Source organism: Tursiops truncatus, chromosome 10 (assembly GCF_011762595.2).
Source record: "Tursiops truncatus isolate mTurTru1 chromosome 10, mTurTru1.mat.Y, whole genome shotgun sequence".
Taxonomy (NCBI): Eukaryota; Metazoa; Chordata; class Mammalia; order Artiodactyla; family Delphinidae; genus Tursiops; species Tursiops truncatus.
Window position 1 is genome coordinate 95,773,171 of NC_047043.1, and position 11,420 is coordinate 95,784,590.

The 11,420-nt window shown below is 47.6% G+C and overlaps 1 protein-coding gene across 4 annotated transcripts; it reads right to left on the reverse strand.

Moving 5' to 3' along the window:
- Window positions 1–319: 319 nt before the first annotated feature.
- RPUSD3 (RNA pseudouridine synthase D3) lies at window positions 320–10,079 on the reverse strand. Of its 4 annotated transcripts, none has more exons than XM_019944567.3 (9): window positions 9,756–10,038; window positions 6,544–6,683; window positions 5,626–5,670; window positions 5,393–5,492; window positions 4,440–4,547; window positions 4,272–4,356; window positions 3,928–4,051; window positions 1,685–1,824; window positions 320–915 (listed from the first exon to the last, which is right to left on the reverse strand). In XM_019944567.3, the coding sequence occupies exons 1-9, from the start codon at window positions 9,935–9,937 to the stop codon at window positions 724–726; spliced, it is 1,116 nt and encodes a 371-aa protein (XP_019800126.1). In that variant the 5' UTR covers window positions 9,938–10,038; the 3' UTR covers window positions 320–723. The 4 variants fall into 4 exon arrangements, with proteins under 4 accessions (XP_019800126.1, XP_019800127.1, XP_073643763.1 ...); XM_019944568.3 differs by lacking the exon at window positions 9,756–10,038 and adding an exon at window positions 6,994–8,712; XM_073787662.1 differs by lacking the exons at window positions 320–915; window positions 9,756–10,038 and adding an exon at window positions 6,994–8,733 and having other exon boundaries at window positions 1,707–1,824; window positions 3,928–4,081; window positions 4,262–4,356.
- Between the last annotated feature and the right edge of the window lie 1,341 nt (window positions 10,080–11,420).

The following is an 11,420-nucleotide window of genomic DNA, read 5'->3' on the forward strand; positions in this document are numbered from 1 at the left end:
GCCGAGTGGTGGTTATGTGGGTGTCACCTTAGAGTTATTCTTTAAATCACAGAGATGTTTTATGCACTCTGTATGTTTCATATATTTCTCGGTTTTTTAAAGTGAAAGATCTAACATCTTCACTTAAATGAGTAGTCAAATACATAGAGACAGATGACAGAATGGTGGCAACTGGGGCTGGGAGGGGTTGGGGAGGGGGAGTTGGTGTTTAATGGAGAGAGTTTCAGTTTGGGAAGATGAGAAAGTTCTGGAGATGGATGGTAGTGATGGCTGCACGACAGTGTGAATGTCCTTAATGCCACTGAACTGTACACTTAAAAATGGTTAAGATGGTAGATTTTATTAGGTGTATTTTACCACAATTTTTTTTTAAAACCTAACGTTTTCTCTCAGCTAGAATTGGGCCAGAAACAGCCAAATATAAAGACCACATACTGAACTCAGCAGAAACCACGGTCCATGATAAACATTTTCTTTCTCAGCAAATCCTGAAAACGATACTATGAGGGTAGGTACTTTTATTATCTCAGGTCCAGAGAGGTGAAGTCATTTGCCCAACACCACACAGCAAGTGGCCTTAGGATGTGATCTTAAGTTTGTCCAACTACAGAGGATCTTACACTGTGGCCTTTTGCGTGTTGAGCACTGACCTCACTGTCCTCGGGCCTGACTGCAGCCTATCCGCCCTCCAACCCCCACTGCTTTCCAGCGGGAACAGAAGGACTATTGGTAGTGGAGCCCCAGGCAATGCAGGGTCCTGGAGAAATAAGAGGGCAAAGGTGCCAGAAGCTTGATAGGTGGGTCCCTGGGCCTGGCACCTGGGAGGTAGAGACAATGCAGGTGGAGGTGCAGGGGCAGCTGGGCAGCCTGGGAGGGGGTCAGGTGGAGGCGGCGGAGGAGGGCTTCATCCAGGACCTGGGGTGGGAGAGACATGTCAGCATTCAGCCAGGTGAGCTCTAAGCAAAATGGGAGTGAGGCAAGTACTTCCTCCTCCCTCTGCGTCCGTGTTCTGCATGCCTCTCTACACGTACACACGTACACACTCAAACACACACACTACGGGCAGAGACCAGCTAGGGGGTCACCGAATCAGTTTCCTGGGCATTCAGCGAAACTACATTCCCCAGCCCCTCCTGCAGGTTGGTGAGGCCGTGTGATTGAGCCCCACTGAATGCCACAGGAGTGTGAGCATGTATCCCGCTTCCAGATCTGGCCCAAGAAAACCTCCCCCGTGAACCTGCCCTGTCTCCTCCTCCGCTGGCTGGATAGCAACAGCCTGGGTCCCTGAGTGACCCATGCTTGGAGCAAGCCCATCTCTACCCTACCGCCATTAATTGGACTTAACATGGAAGGAAGTTATGGTGTTAAGGCCCTGGTACTTGAGGTTATTCTGTTAGAGCAGACAGAGTTACCCAAATAGACACACACAACCTCTTTTACCCCTTATACCAAAAAGAATGGCAGACTTAGAAGGGCCTTTAGAAATCAGCCAGTTCGACTTCCTTATTGAACAGATGGGCAGAAAGAGACCCAAGAGAGGGGGTTTCATTTGCTCAGGGCCATAGAGCAAGACAGGGCTACAGGGAGCTATGGAAGCCCAAGCTGCATAGCTAATGTCTGGAGATGCTCTCCACCCCCACCCCCAGCCCACCCCAAAAGGTAGCCGGCAGGTGGGCTTGGGTACCTGTCTTTGGGGCCTGGTGCTCTCAGCAGGCAGCAGAAAGCGCTGGCCCAGAACAGTGGCCACACGGGCAGAGTACATGTGGTCCCCGAGCAGAGGGCAGAGCTGTAGTGCCATGTGCGCCTGTAGCTGGCTGGGAAACGCTAGAAGACAAGAGAGACAGGACAGATGGCAGGCAGCGGCTCTTTCTGTCCACCCGGTATTGCCCCTCCCCTTTCCTCTGGGGAGATGCCACCCCCATTCTCAGATGGTGTGGTTTCAGAGAGGTGAATGCTACCACCCCTGCCAGTGGAGAGGGGCGCATGACCAGGTCGGGACAGTCAGAGCTGTCAGTCCACCGGCCCTGCGGGATTCGTCCATGAAGAGGGGCAACGCTGAATTTACTGGGAAGCTACTGGGAATAAAGAACACTCTTTCCCGCTGGGGGGTGAGCCTGGGGCTGCTGAAGCGCCTGCCATCTCTGCCCCCACGGGGAGAGCCTGTGGGAGGTAGAAGCCAGCGGGCAGGAGGTGAAAAGAAAGTGAGAAACAGCTTCTTGATGATGTCCTCCGAGCCTCCGGATGCAGCCAGGCCTGAACTTTGAGTTACTTGAGCCAATAACTTCCCCTTTTAGATTACACCAATTTGAACTGGTTTTGGGGAAACTTAAATGGTACAAAATTGTTCACATAAGTAAACTTATTAATCCTCCTGACAACCCTATAAGGTGGGTTCTATCATCATTCCCACCTTATAGACAGGAAAACCGAAGCTCAAAAAGAAGTGACTGGCCCACCGTAAGCTGGGATTCAAACCCAGGAGCTGTCCTCTGCTTTCACGTCTGGCAATATGCTGGACTGGATAATCTAAAAATCCACTTCTTATAAACCACTTAGAAGCACTGGAAAACTTTAATGATCATCCTTCTAAATACACAGCTGGGCACAGAGGAAAGTAAGGTCCCCCAGACGAAGATGCAAAAGGAAAACAAATCCAGAGCACAGGGAAGCCAACGTTTCACCTATTCCAGGGTACTGCCAATCTTGGGATGCAGGGGGCTTGGGTTTAAGTAGCTACAAGGGGCCAGGGGTGAGGTCTTGGTGCCCAAATGAAATCAGAGAGGCTACATCTTCATTTACAGGATGGACCAGGAGAAAAAGCCAGCCGCCAAGGGAGGGAGACGAGAACCTTAGGTCTGGATGAGGGGAAGAAAAAAGAATTCACAACCATGAACTGCTGCTATGAATTGAGCTGCTCTCACACAGGTTTGGGGCTCTAATACCACGTGCATGAACTGTGAACTTCCAACTGAGACATTAATATTTAGGTCCTGAAGCAGTAACATGGGGCGCTCAGCAGAACCTCTCCTGAAGTCACCACCTCCAATGAGGCAATAAAGGATTTCCACTGATAAAAGCCCAGCTCAACCTGAATTCACAATCCTGAATCACAGAAGAAGAAGGAAACAATCCACCAAGGGGAGAGAGTCTGCGGGAAACACAACAGGGTTAGACCCTCAGAATCTCAGACAATGGAATTATAGAAACACAACATAAATATGTTTTAAATGACTAAAGACAAAAAAGAACAAGTAATATGAGAAAAAACCAGATACCTTATTTTTTGGAAGGCCATTTGTATTTGTAAAAGAACCAACTAAAAAAAAAAACCAACTAGAACTTCTAGAAGTGAAAAATACAATCAATGGGTAGGTTAAACTGGCAGGTTAGATCCAGCGGAAGAGAAAATTACTCAACTGGAAGGTAAATCTAAAGATTACCCAGAAAGCAGCAGAGATAAAGACATGAAAAATGTGAAAGAAAAGTTGAGACACAGCAGTAGAATGAGAAAGTCAAACGTCTATCAGGCATTCAAAAGGAAGGATGCAAGAGGCACATTTGAAAAGGGAACTTTCCAGGATGGATGAAAGAGATTAATCTTCAGACTCAGGAAACACAGTGAATCCCAAGCAAGATAAATAAAACTAAACCCACACACCTGGAATCACCATAGTGAAACTACAGAACATCAAAGGTAAAGAGAAGACGTTGAGATCGATAACTAAGAGAAAAAACAGGTGAGCTGCAGAGGGGTGACCATCAGACTGATAGGAGAAGCACTGCCCCTCCAGGTGGAGCTGGTCACATACATCCTTACAGTCCATCAGATGCTCCCCAGGCTGCCACTAAAACTACCACCACCCTCCCACCTCCTGCCTCCTCCAGCCAAATACCATTTGTCAAGTCTGGCTGGCGCTCCAGACCCACCTGTCAGTGGCTGCAGCTGGACCAGGGCACAGCCAGAGCCCATGGCCACCACACGGAAGTAGCTGAGGGTCCTCTTGACACCTTCCAAGATGTCCTTTCGGGATGGGGACTTCACTGGAACTACCTGTGGTGGCAGCCCCCAAGAATGAACAAGCTTCACACACACCTGGGAACTACCCGCAGACTCTCCTTGCTCCCAACAGACTCAGGACAGGGCCACAGTATAGGCAGTCGTCACTCGCCTGTATTAGGGGTCTGGAGGGCCAGTCACCCCACGTCTATATGCTGTAGGGGTAATATGTCTGGAAGGACCCCTCCTCCTCCCCACCTAGACCCCAACTCACAAGATTGACCCCATCAATGTGTTCCAGCTTCAGAGCTGCTTGGATCTTCCCCTCAGAAGTAGCTGGGATCCCATCAGTGACAGCACTGAGAAAGAGGCAAGAGGAAGTCACGCAGTGGCTTTTGCTGGGACCTGTCCATTGCCCTGGGAGTCTCCCAGCCCCTCTCACCAGTAGGTGACTGTGGGTCTCCTGGCTCTCTGCGAGTGAGTGAAGAACTTCTGGAGGTGGCTTGCTGTCTGGGGACAACTGGAGAGGAGTACAAGCCCAGAGGTTTCCCTAGAGGAAGGAGACAAATCACAAAAGTTAAAATCCCCTGGGCTCACCCACACAAAAAGGAGACCCCGGACTTTCCTGGCGTTCCAGTGGTTAAGACTCTGCACTTCCAGTGCTGGAGGTGCGGGTTCAATACCTGGTTGGGGAACTAAGATCCTGTATGCCGCTTGGCACAGCCAAAAAAAAAAAAGAGACCCCTAGAAAGGAACACCTGACCTGCCTAAGACCAAACAGTAACATCAGGACTATGATGCAGACCTCCTCGTGAGAAACAAGTAAGTCTTCCCCGTGTTTGATAAGAGTACATTGCTTAAATGTGTTCCTCATTTTGCTCTGGCTCCCAGGGAGCTCAGAGCCAAACATCATAACAATTACCACCAACTGTTGAGTGTCTACCATGTGCTAGGCACTGTACTAGGAACTTTATATATATTAGCTATTAAATAATTAAATTCCCCACAAGCAAGCCCATGAGTTTGTGGAACTGCAGAAACATTTCATCTCAAGCACCATCTCTAATAGATGGCAATTAGAGGAAAGAATATCACAGATCAGTTGACAATACCTGCCATGAATACGGAATTAGAGAAGTGACTGCACACTGAGCATAGATATTATTCCCTCTATTTTATGATTAAAGAAACTGAGGCTCAGTGATAGCTAAGACCACAGTTTATGCATAAGGATTTGAACCCAGATCTATCCACTTCCTCCTCCCTTTCCTTGTATCCTACCTCTGTGATCCCAAACCAGCCCAAGGAAAATGTCTCAGTTTATTCCCAAGTAGTTATGCCCCCACCGCAGATGGATGCCTGTCCTTCTACCTTCCTCTCACCCCCACCACTTACTTCCCAGATGCTCGGACAACCTGGAGCTCCCGCTCCCCGAGCCCCAGGGACTGGCTCAGCTCCGGGAGCACTGAGAGCAACGTCAGCTCTCCTGGTTTTCCTGGGGGAAATAAAAGGAAGAGTACAAGTTGCTCCCAGAGGCAACTTTATCCCACCTTTCCTTTCTCTTCACTATTTTGTCCCCTCAGAGACATCAAAACCCCTTTCATTGCATCTCTTTCCCCTGCACATACCTGTCACTGGCAGGCCCAGTGGCTTGTTCAATGTCACCAGAGGTCCTGAAACGTATAATACATAAACATCATCAACAGCAAATGCAGTTTACAAAGCACTTTCTCAATTCGTATTATCGTGTGGTCCCAGTACAACTCTCATACATGAGTTATCAGGCTGAACTCTCTGAACCTTGCAGATGCTAAGCTGGCTGCCTGCCACGTCAGGGCCCTTGCGCTTGCTGTTTCCTCTCTCTCAGATTTTCACGTGGCTGCTTCCTTCATATCATCGTGGCTCAAATGTCACCATCACAAAGAGGCCCGAGTCTCCAATCTAATGTCTGCTCCCTTCCTGCAGTTCCTCATCATCGCTGTTTTATTCATAGCACTGATCACTAGTAAGTACCTTTTTCATTTATTTTCTGGTTAATCAATTTCTCCTGCTGAAATGTTGGCTCCCTGAAGGCAGAAACCACATTTATTTTGTTCAGCACTATATAGCCATGTCTAGAACAGTGCCTGGAACATAACCTATGCTCAATAAATAGCTGAGAAAATTTAAAAATCACCGGAGACTGAGGCTCAGAGAAATTATTCTCCTAAAGCCACACAGCAAGCTGATTACAGAGCCTACATATGGCTCCGAAGCCTGTGTTTTGCCCCTCAATAAACCTTTTATTACAGCAATTTCCTTTACAGAGAGCCTACTAGTGCAAAGCTCTCTAGTTATTTACACTTTCCCACCCCACAGCCCTATCCCCATGATGCTGAGGCACAGAGAGGTTATGTGTCTGGTCCCAGCTCCTATGGCTAGTGGGAGGCAGAACCAGGATTTGATCCCACAGGCTTTAGTAGGGAACCCAGCCAGATGCTCGGAAGGCTCAGGTGAAGACTCCTCCCCTTCTGGGTCTCCCTGCAGCTATCCCTCCCACCCCTCACCTTTCTGATCCACCACAGCTGCCCTCAGCACATCAACCAGCTCCTCCCTACTGACGTTCTCTGGCCGCAGCAGCCCCGAGAAAGGCTGGTCATCCCGGGGCCCCGACCGTTTGCTGGAGCCTCGACGTTGCTGCTGATGCCTGGAAAAGGTTAGGTAAGCAACAGGAGAATCATTGCCGCCCATTCTTATCTCCACACACCTCTTCCTAAATGCTGCGGCTTCCTACTAATGCTTCAGAAAGCCTAGGTTGAGTTTCCCAAAATGTTAGGTTCGACTGGCCCCACTGTACAGAAGAGAGAACTGAGGCTCAGAGAGGTCTACTGACCAGTTTAGGATCACACAGCAGAGGTGGATTAGAACCCATATCTGCCTAACTCCAGATCCCGCACACACCCTCCCCCGGCCCCAACCTCCCTCCTACACAAAGGAGGGCGGGGGTTTCTAATCACCGGGCCTCGGTGCCAAAGCTTGAGGCTGTGCGCGCTGCGGGGACCCCCGGACCCCGCCGCCAGCCACCCCAGACCTGACCCAGAACACGGCAGCCGCCCATCTCCGGAGCGAGGACAGTGCGCATGTGTCCGGAAGGGCTCCCCCGGAGATGCCCCACAGCGCGCCGATTGGTCAGATTGACTGTCAATCGGAATAGCGAGGCTCAGATCTGTGAGAAGGCGGAGTTTTGCCTTTGCCCAGGAACGAGGTGAAGAAATTCTCGTCTGTGCTTTTGGGGAAAGCGAGTCACGGAGCAGAGGAGGAATTTACTGGGGGTCAGAGGACCTGTCTTAGGACAAAGCCAGGTTTTCTGATCATCATTGCAATTCTTAGGAGCCTTCTGACTTCAAAAAAAAAAAAACCCGCCAGGGCGCAGTGGTTGAGAGTACGCCTGCCGATGCAGGGGACACGGGTTCGTGCCCTGGTTCGGGAAGATCCCACATACCGCGGAGCGGCTGGGCCCCTGAGCCATGACCGCTGAGCCTGCGCGTCCGGAGCCTGTGCTCCGCAACGGGAGAGGCCACAACAGTGAGAGGCCCGCGTAACGCAAAAAACAAAACAAAACAAAACAAAACAAAAAAACCGCCATTGCGCACAATTTTGTAAGGCAAATTGGAAAAGAAAAAAAAAAAAAATCCACACTCGTTGGCACAGTGAACTTGCTTTGAAGAACACAGACTGGTGCAAAATCCAAAAGGAAAAAAAGGCCAGAGGCAGAAAGACGTTCACTGCACCACTATTTATAACAGCAAACCCAAAACAAATCTCAAAACCGGAAACAAATTGTCCTTTGATTAGATCTATAAAGGAAATAAATCTTATTAATCACCCATTCATCATTTTTTGAATGCTAACTCTACGCAAGGCCTTGGCATCTGTGAACTGCAAACAGATTAACAAGACTCGGCCCCAACCACAAGAAGTTCACCTTTAAGATCACAGCAGCACAACCCACCTCGGCGAAAAGCTGTGGAGATGCTGAGAGAGCGAAGAGTGAGGAGCCCAGGAGCCGGCTGAAATCTGAGAAGGCTCCCCAGCAGGGGTTGTGATTGACAGACTGTGAAGAACTCAGAAATTCACCAGGAGGGAAAGGTGTGGGTGGGAGGAGAGGGCGCGGGCAACAGGAAAAAGAACGTAAGTGCAGAAAAAGCAAAAAGCAAAATGGGCTCTATCTTGTAATTACAACTATGGAAAAGTTACATGCGACCTGTGTATTATTTTGTTTACTAAGAGCACTATAACTTTCAATTCATTGTTTGCATTAGTGAAAGACTGCAGGTAAACCAACATCTGTCAACAGAGGAATGGCTAAATTAATTGTAGCACATACCTATGCAGCCGTTAATTGAAGAATGTGCGGGGGTCTACATGTGGTAATGTATATCGATCTCCAGAATATATTAAATCGAAAAACAACAAAGTGAAGAACAGTGTGACTAGAATATGCATATACGTGCATGCGTGTGGTTTACATATATTTATTATATTTAAATATTTCTGCATTTCTGAAAGGACATACACAAATGAGATGCTGATTGCTTCCAGAAAAGGAATCAGAAATGAGAACGTGAATAATTATTTTTACCCTTTAGAACTGCTTAAATTTTTAACCTCATTGATATATCTCTTCTTCAGACACACATGGAGCCCTAGTTTAAAAATATAAGCCAGACCCCCCCCCCCAAAAAAAAGGGACTTCCCTGGTGGTCCAGTGGTTAACTCGTGCTTCTCGGTGCTTTGTGACCGCCTGGAGGGGTGGGATAGGGAGGGTGGGAGGGAGGGAGGGAGGGAGACGCAAGAGGGAAGAGATATGGGAACATATGTGTATGTATAACTGATTCACTTTGTTATAAAGCAGAAACAAAAAATAAAATAAAATAAATTACTCATCAAAAAAAAAAAAAAAGACTTGTGCTTCTACTGCCGGGGGTGTGGATTCGATCCCTGGTTGGGGAACTAAGATCCTGCATGCTGCATGGTGCGGCCAAAAAAAAAAACTAAGCCAGATATAAAAGACTATGGTTCATAAAAATTTTTTTAAATAATGAAAATAAGTAGAAATAAAATTTTTAAAAGACTGTGTGATTTTAGTTACATGACATTTTAGAAAAGTCGGTGGTTGACAAGGGCTGGAGTGGTTGAGGGAATGAGAATCGACTAGAAAGGGGAAGAAGGGAAATTTTTGGTGTACTGGAACTAGTGGTTACATATCTGTATAAATTTGCCAAACCTTATTGAGCTATATACCTTAAAAGGGTAGATTTTATTGTATGTAAATTATACCTCAGTAAACTTAATTGGTTTTGATTCAAAGGTTTAAATAGTCAATTTAAAAAGATATATATATATATTTACTTATTTGGTCTTGCTGGGTCTTAGTTGCAGCATGCAGGATTTTTAGTTGCAGCATGTGGGATCCAGTTCCCTGACCAGGGATCTAACCCGGGCCCCCTGCATTGGGAACGTGGAGTCTTAACCTCTGGACCAACCAGGGAAGTCCCAAAAGTCAATTTTTAAATGTGCACACATTCAGACAGGACTGGCAAGAAATTTAGCAAGAATGCAAGTAATTTTATCTTGTTTTGGGCTTGGACATTACTGTGCTGTGTCCTAAGGCCCCACGGTATTTTGGAACCTCTCTTCTGAAAGGTGCGTTCATAATTTGCAGCTTGAGCAAAGATGGAGAGGCGGAGGCCGAGGGGCAGGACACAGCCTACCTTACCGACAGCAGACTTCACCGCTGGCCACGCTTGGCCCCAGGAAGGGCCATTCCCCCACTTGGACTGGCCCCTGGCCCTGCCAAGGCTTGAGCTCCCTTGCTCTTTGGAATTTTCCCTCCACACGCCCCAGCCTCAGCAAAGCCTGCCCTCTCCTGTTCACTGCCCACAGCTGGTGTGACTCCATTAATCTCCAAGCTTCCAGAAGAAAAGGAAGAAACCTAATTATCCCTAGGCTGGGAGGGCTCAGTGCCAAGAGACAGTGATCAGCCACTCAAGACTCACATGTGAAACTCAGACTATCAGGAGGAAGGCAAGTTGGGACAGATTCCAAGTTTCAATCACCCCAGCCCGACTCAGTGTATGACTAACTTCACTAGAAGAGCAGGTAGGCCACAGCCTCAGCAAGAGTTGAATGGGAATAGCTTCTGTGCTGACGTAAACATCATGCCTTCATACCAGAAGGCCTACCCCATGGACCCAGGACAGCACTGAGCCAGGCCTCCAACCATAGCTGCAAGAGCAGGAAAGCCCAGAATGGAAATGTTCCTTGCTAGCTCTGGCAGCTCCTTCCACACATGGCTGTAGGGTATGGGTCAGCTGCCAGAAATAACCCTCCGGACTTTAACTTTGGTAACATAGGCCTTTGTCTTAGTATTTAATAAACCCAAGTAGCTTTTATAATTAGTCAGAAATGACACATATTTGAATCTGAGAGGCACAGACCAAAGTACAGTCTCCTACAAACCTAGCCTTTCATGCTTGTCTTGTTTGAGTTGCTTGATGTTGAAAAACGCCAGCTCACACTGATGAACTAATACTTTGTGGCTACCTAACGGCTCATTTCGAAATCCTAAGATTAAGAGTTCTGAACACGAAAGGAGGGCTGTCTAGCAAGCTAGGGAAGGCTTCCGAGGAGAGTTGCATTACAGCTTGACTAGTACTTTCCCACCTACACACTTAAAAGGTTGTACTAAAATGTGACATTGAGAAACTGGAAGAGTGCCTTAATCCCATAATCCCTATTAAAGCCCTTCTTTTTTTTTTTTTAAATTGAGGTATAGTTGATTTACAGTGTTGTGTTAGTTTCTGGTGTACAGCAAAGTGATTCAGTTATACATATATATATATTCTTTTTCAGATTCTTTTCCATTGTAGGTTATTACAAGATATTGAATATAGTTCCCTGCGCTATACAGTAGGACCTTGTTTACTTTTTTTTTTTTTTTTTTTACGGTACGCGGGCCTCTCACTGCTGTGGCCTCTCCCGTTGCGGAGCACAGTCTCCGGACGCGCAGGCCCAGCGACCATGGCTCACGGGCCCAGCCGCTCCGCGGCATGTGGGATCCTCCCGTACCGGGGCACGAACCCGTGTCCCCTGCATCGGCAGGCAGACTCTCAACCACTGCGCCACCAGGGAAGCCCCCCCCCCTATTTTATATATAGTATTGTGTATCTGTTAATCCCAAGCTCCTAATTTGTCCCCCTCTCCGCCTTCCCCTTCAGTAACCATAAGTTTGTTTTCTATGTCTGTGGGTCTGTTTCTGTTTTCTAAATAAGTTCATTTATATCATGTTTTTAGATTCCACATAGAAGTGATATCATATGATATTTGTCTTTCTCTGTCTGACTTGCTTCACTTTTTATGATCATCTCTAGGTCCATCCATG

Excerpts from the sequence above, each read along its gene's own strand:
- RPUSD3 (XM_019944567.3), bottom strand. The coding sequence starts at position 9,937 with ATGGAGTCACACCAGCTGTGGGCAGTGAACAGGAGAGGGCAGGCTTTG. Across the intron at positions 6,684-9,755 it reads AGCGGTGAAGTCTGCTGTCG|GCATCAGCAGCAACGTCGAG; the intron begins GTAAGGTAGGCT and ends AACCTTTTCCAG. Across the intron at positions 4,052-4,271 it reads ACATTGATGGGGTCAATCTT|GTAGTTCCAGTGAAGTCCCC; the intron begins GTGAGTTGGGGT and ends CTGCCACCACAG.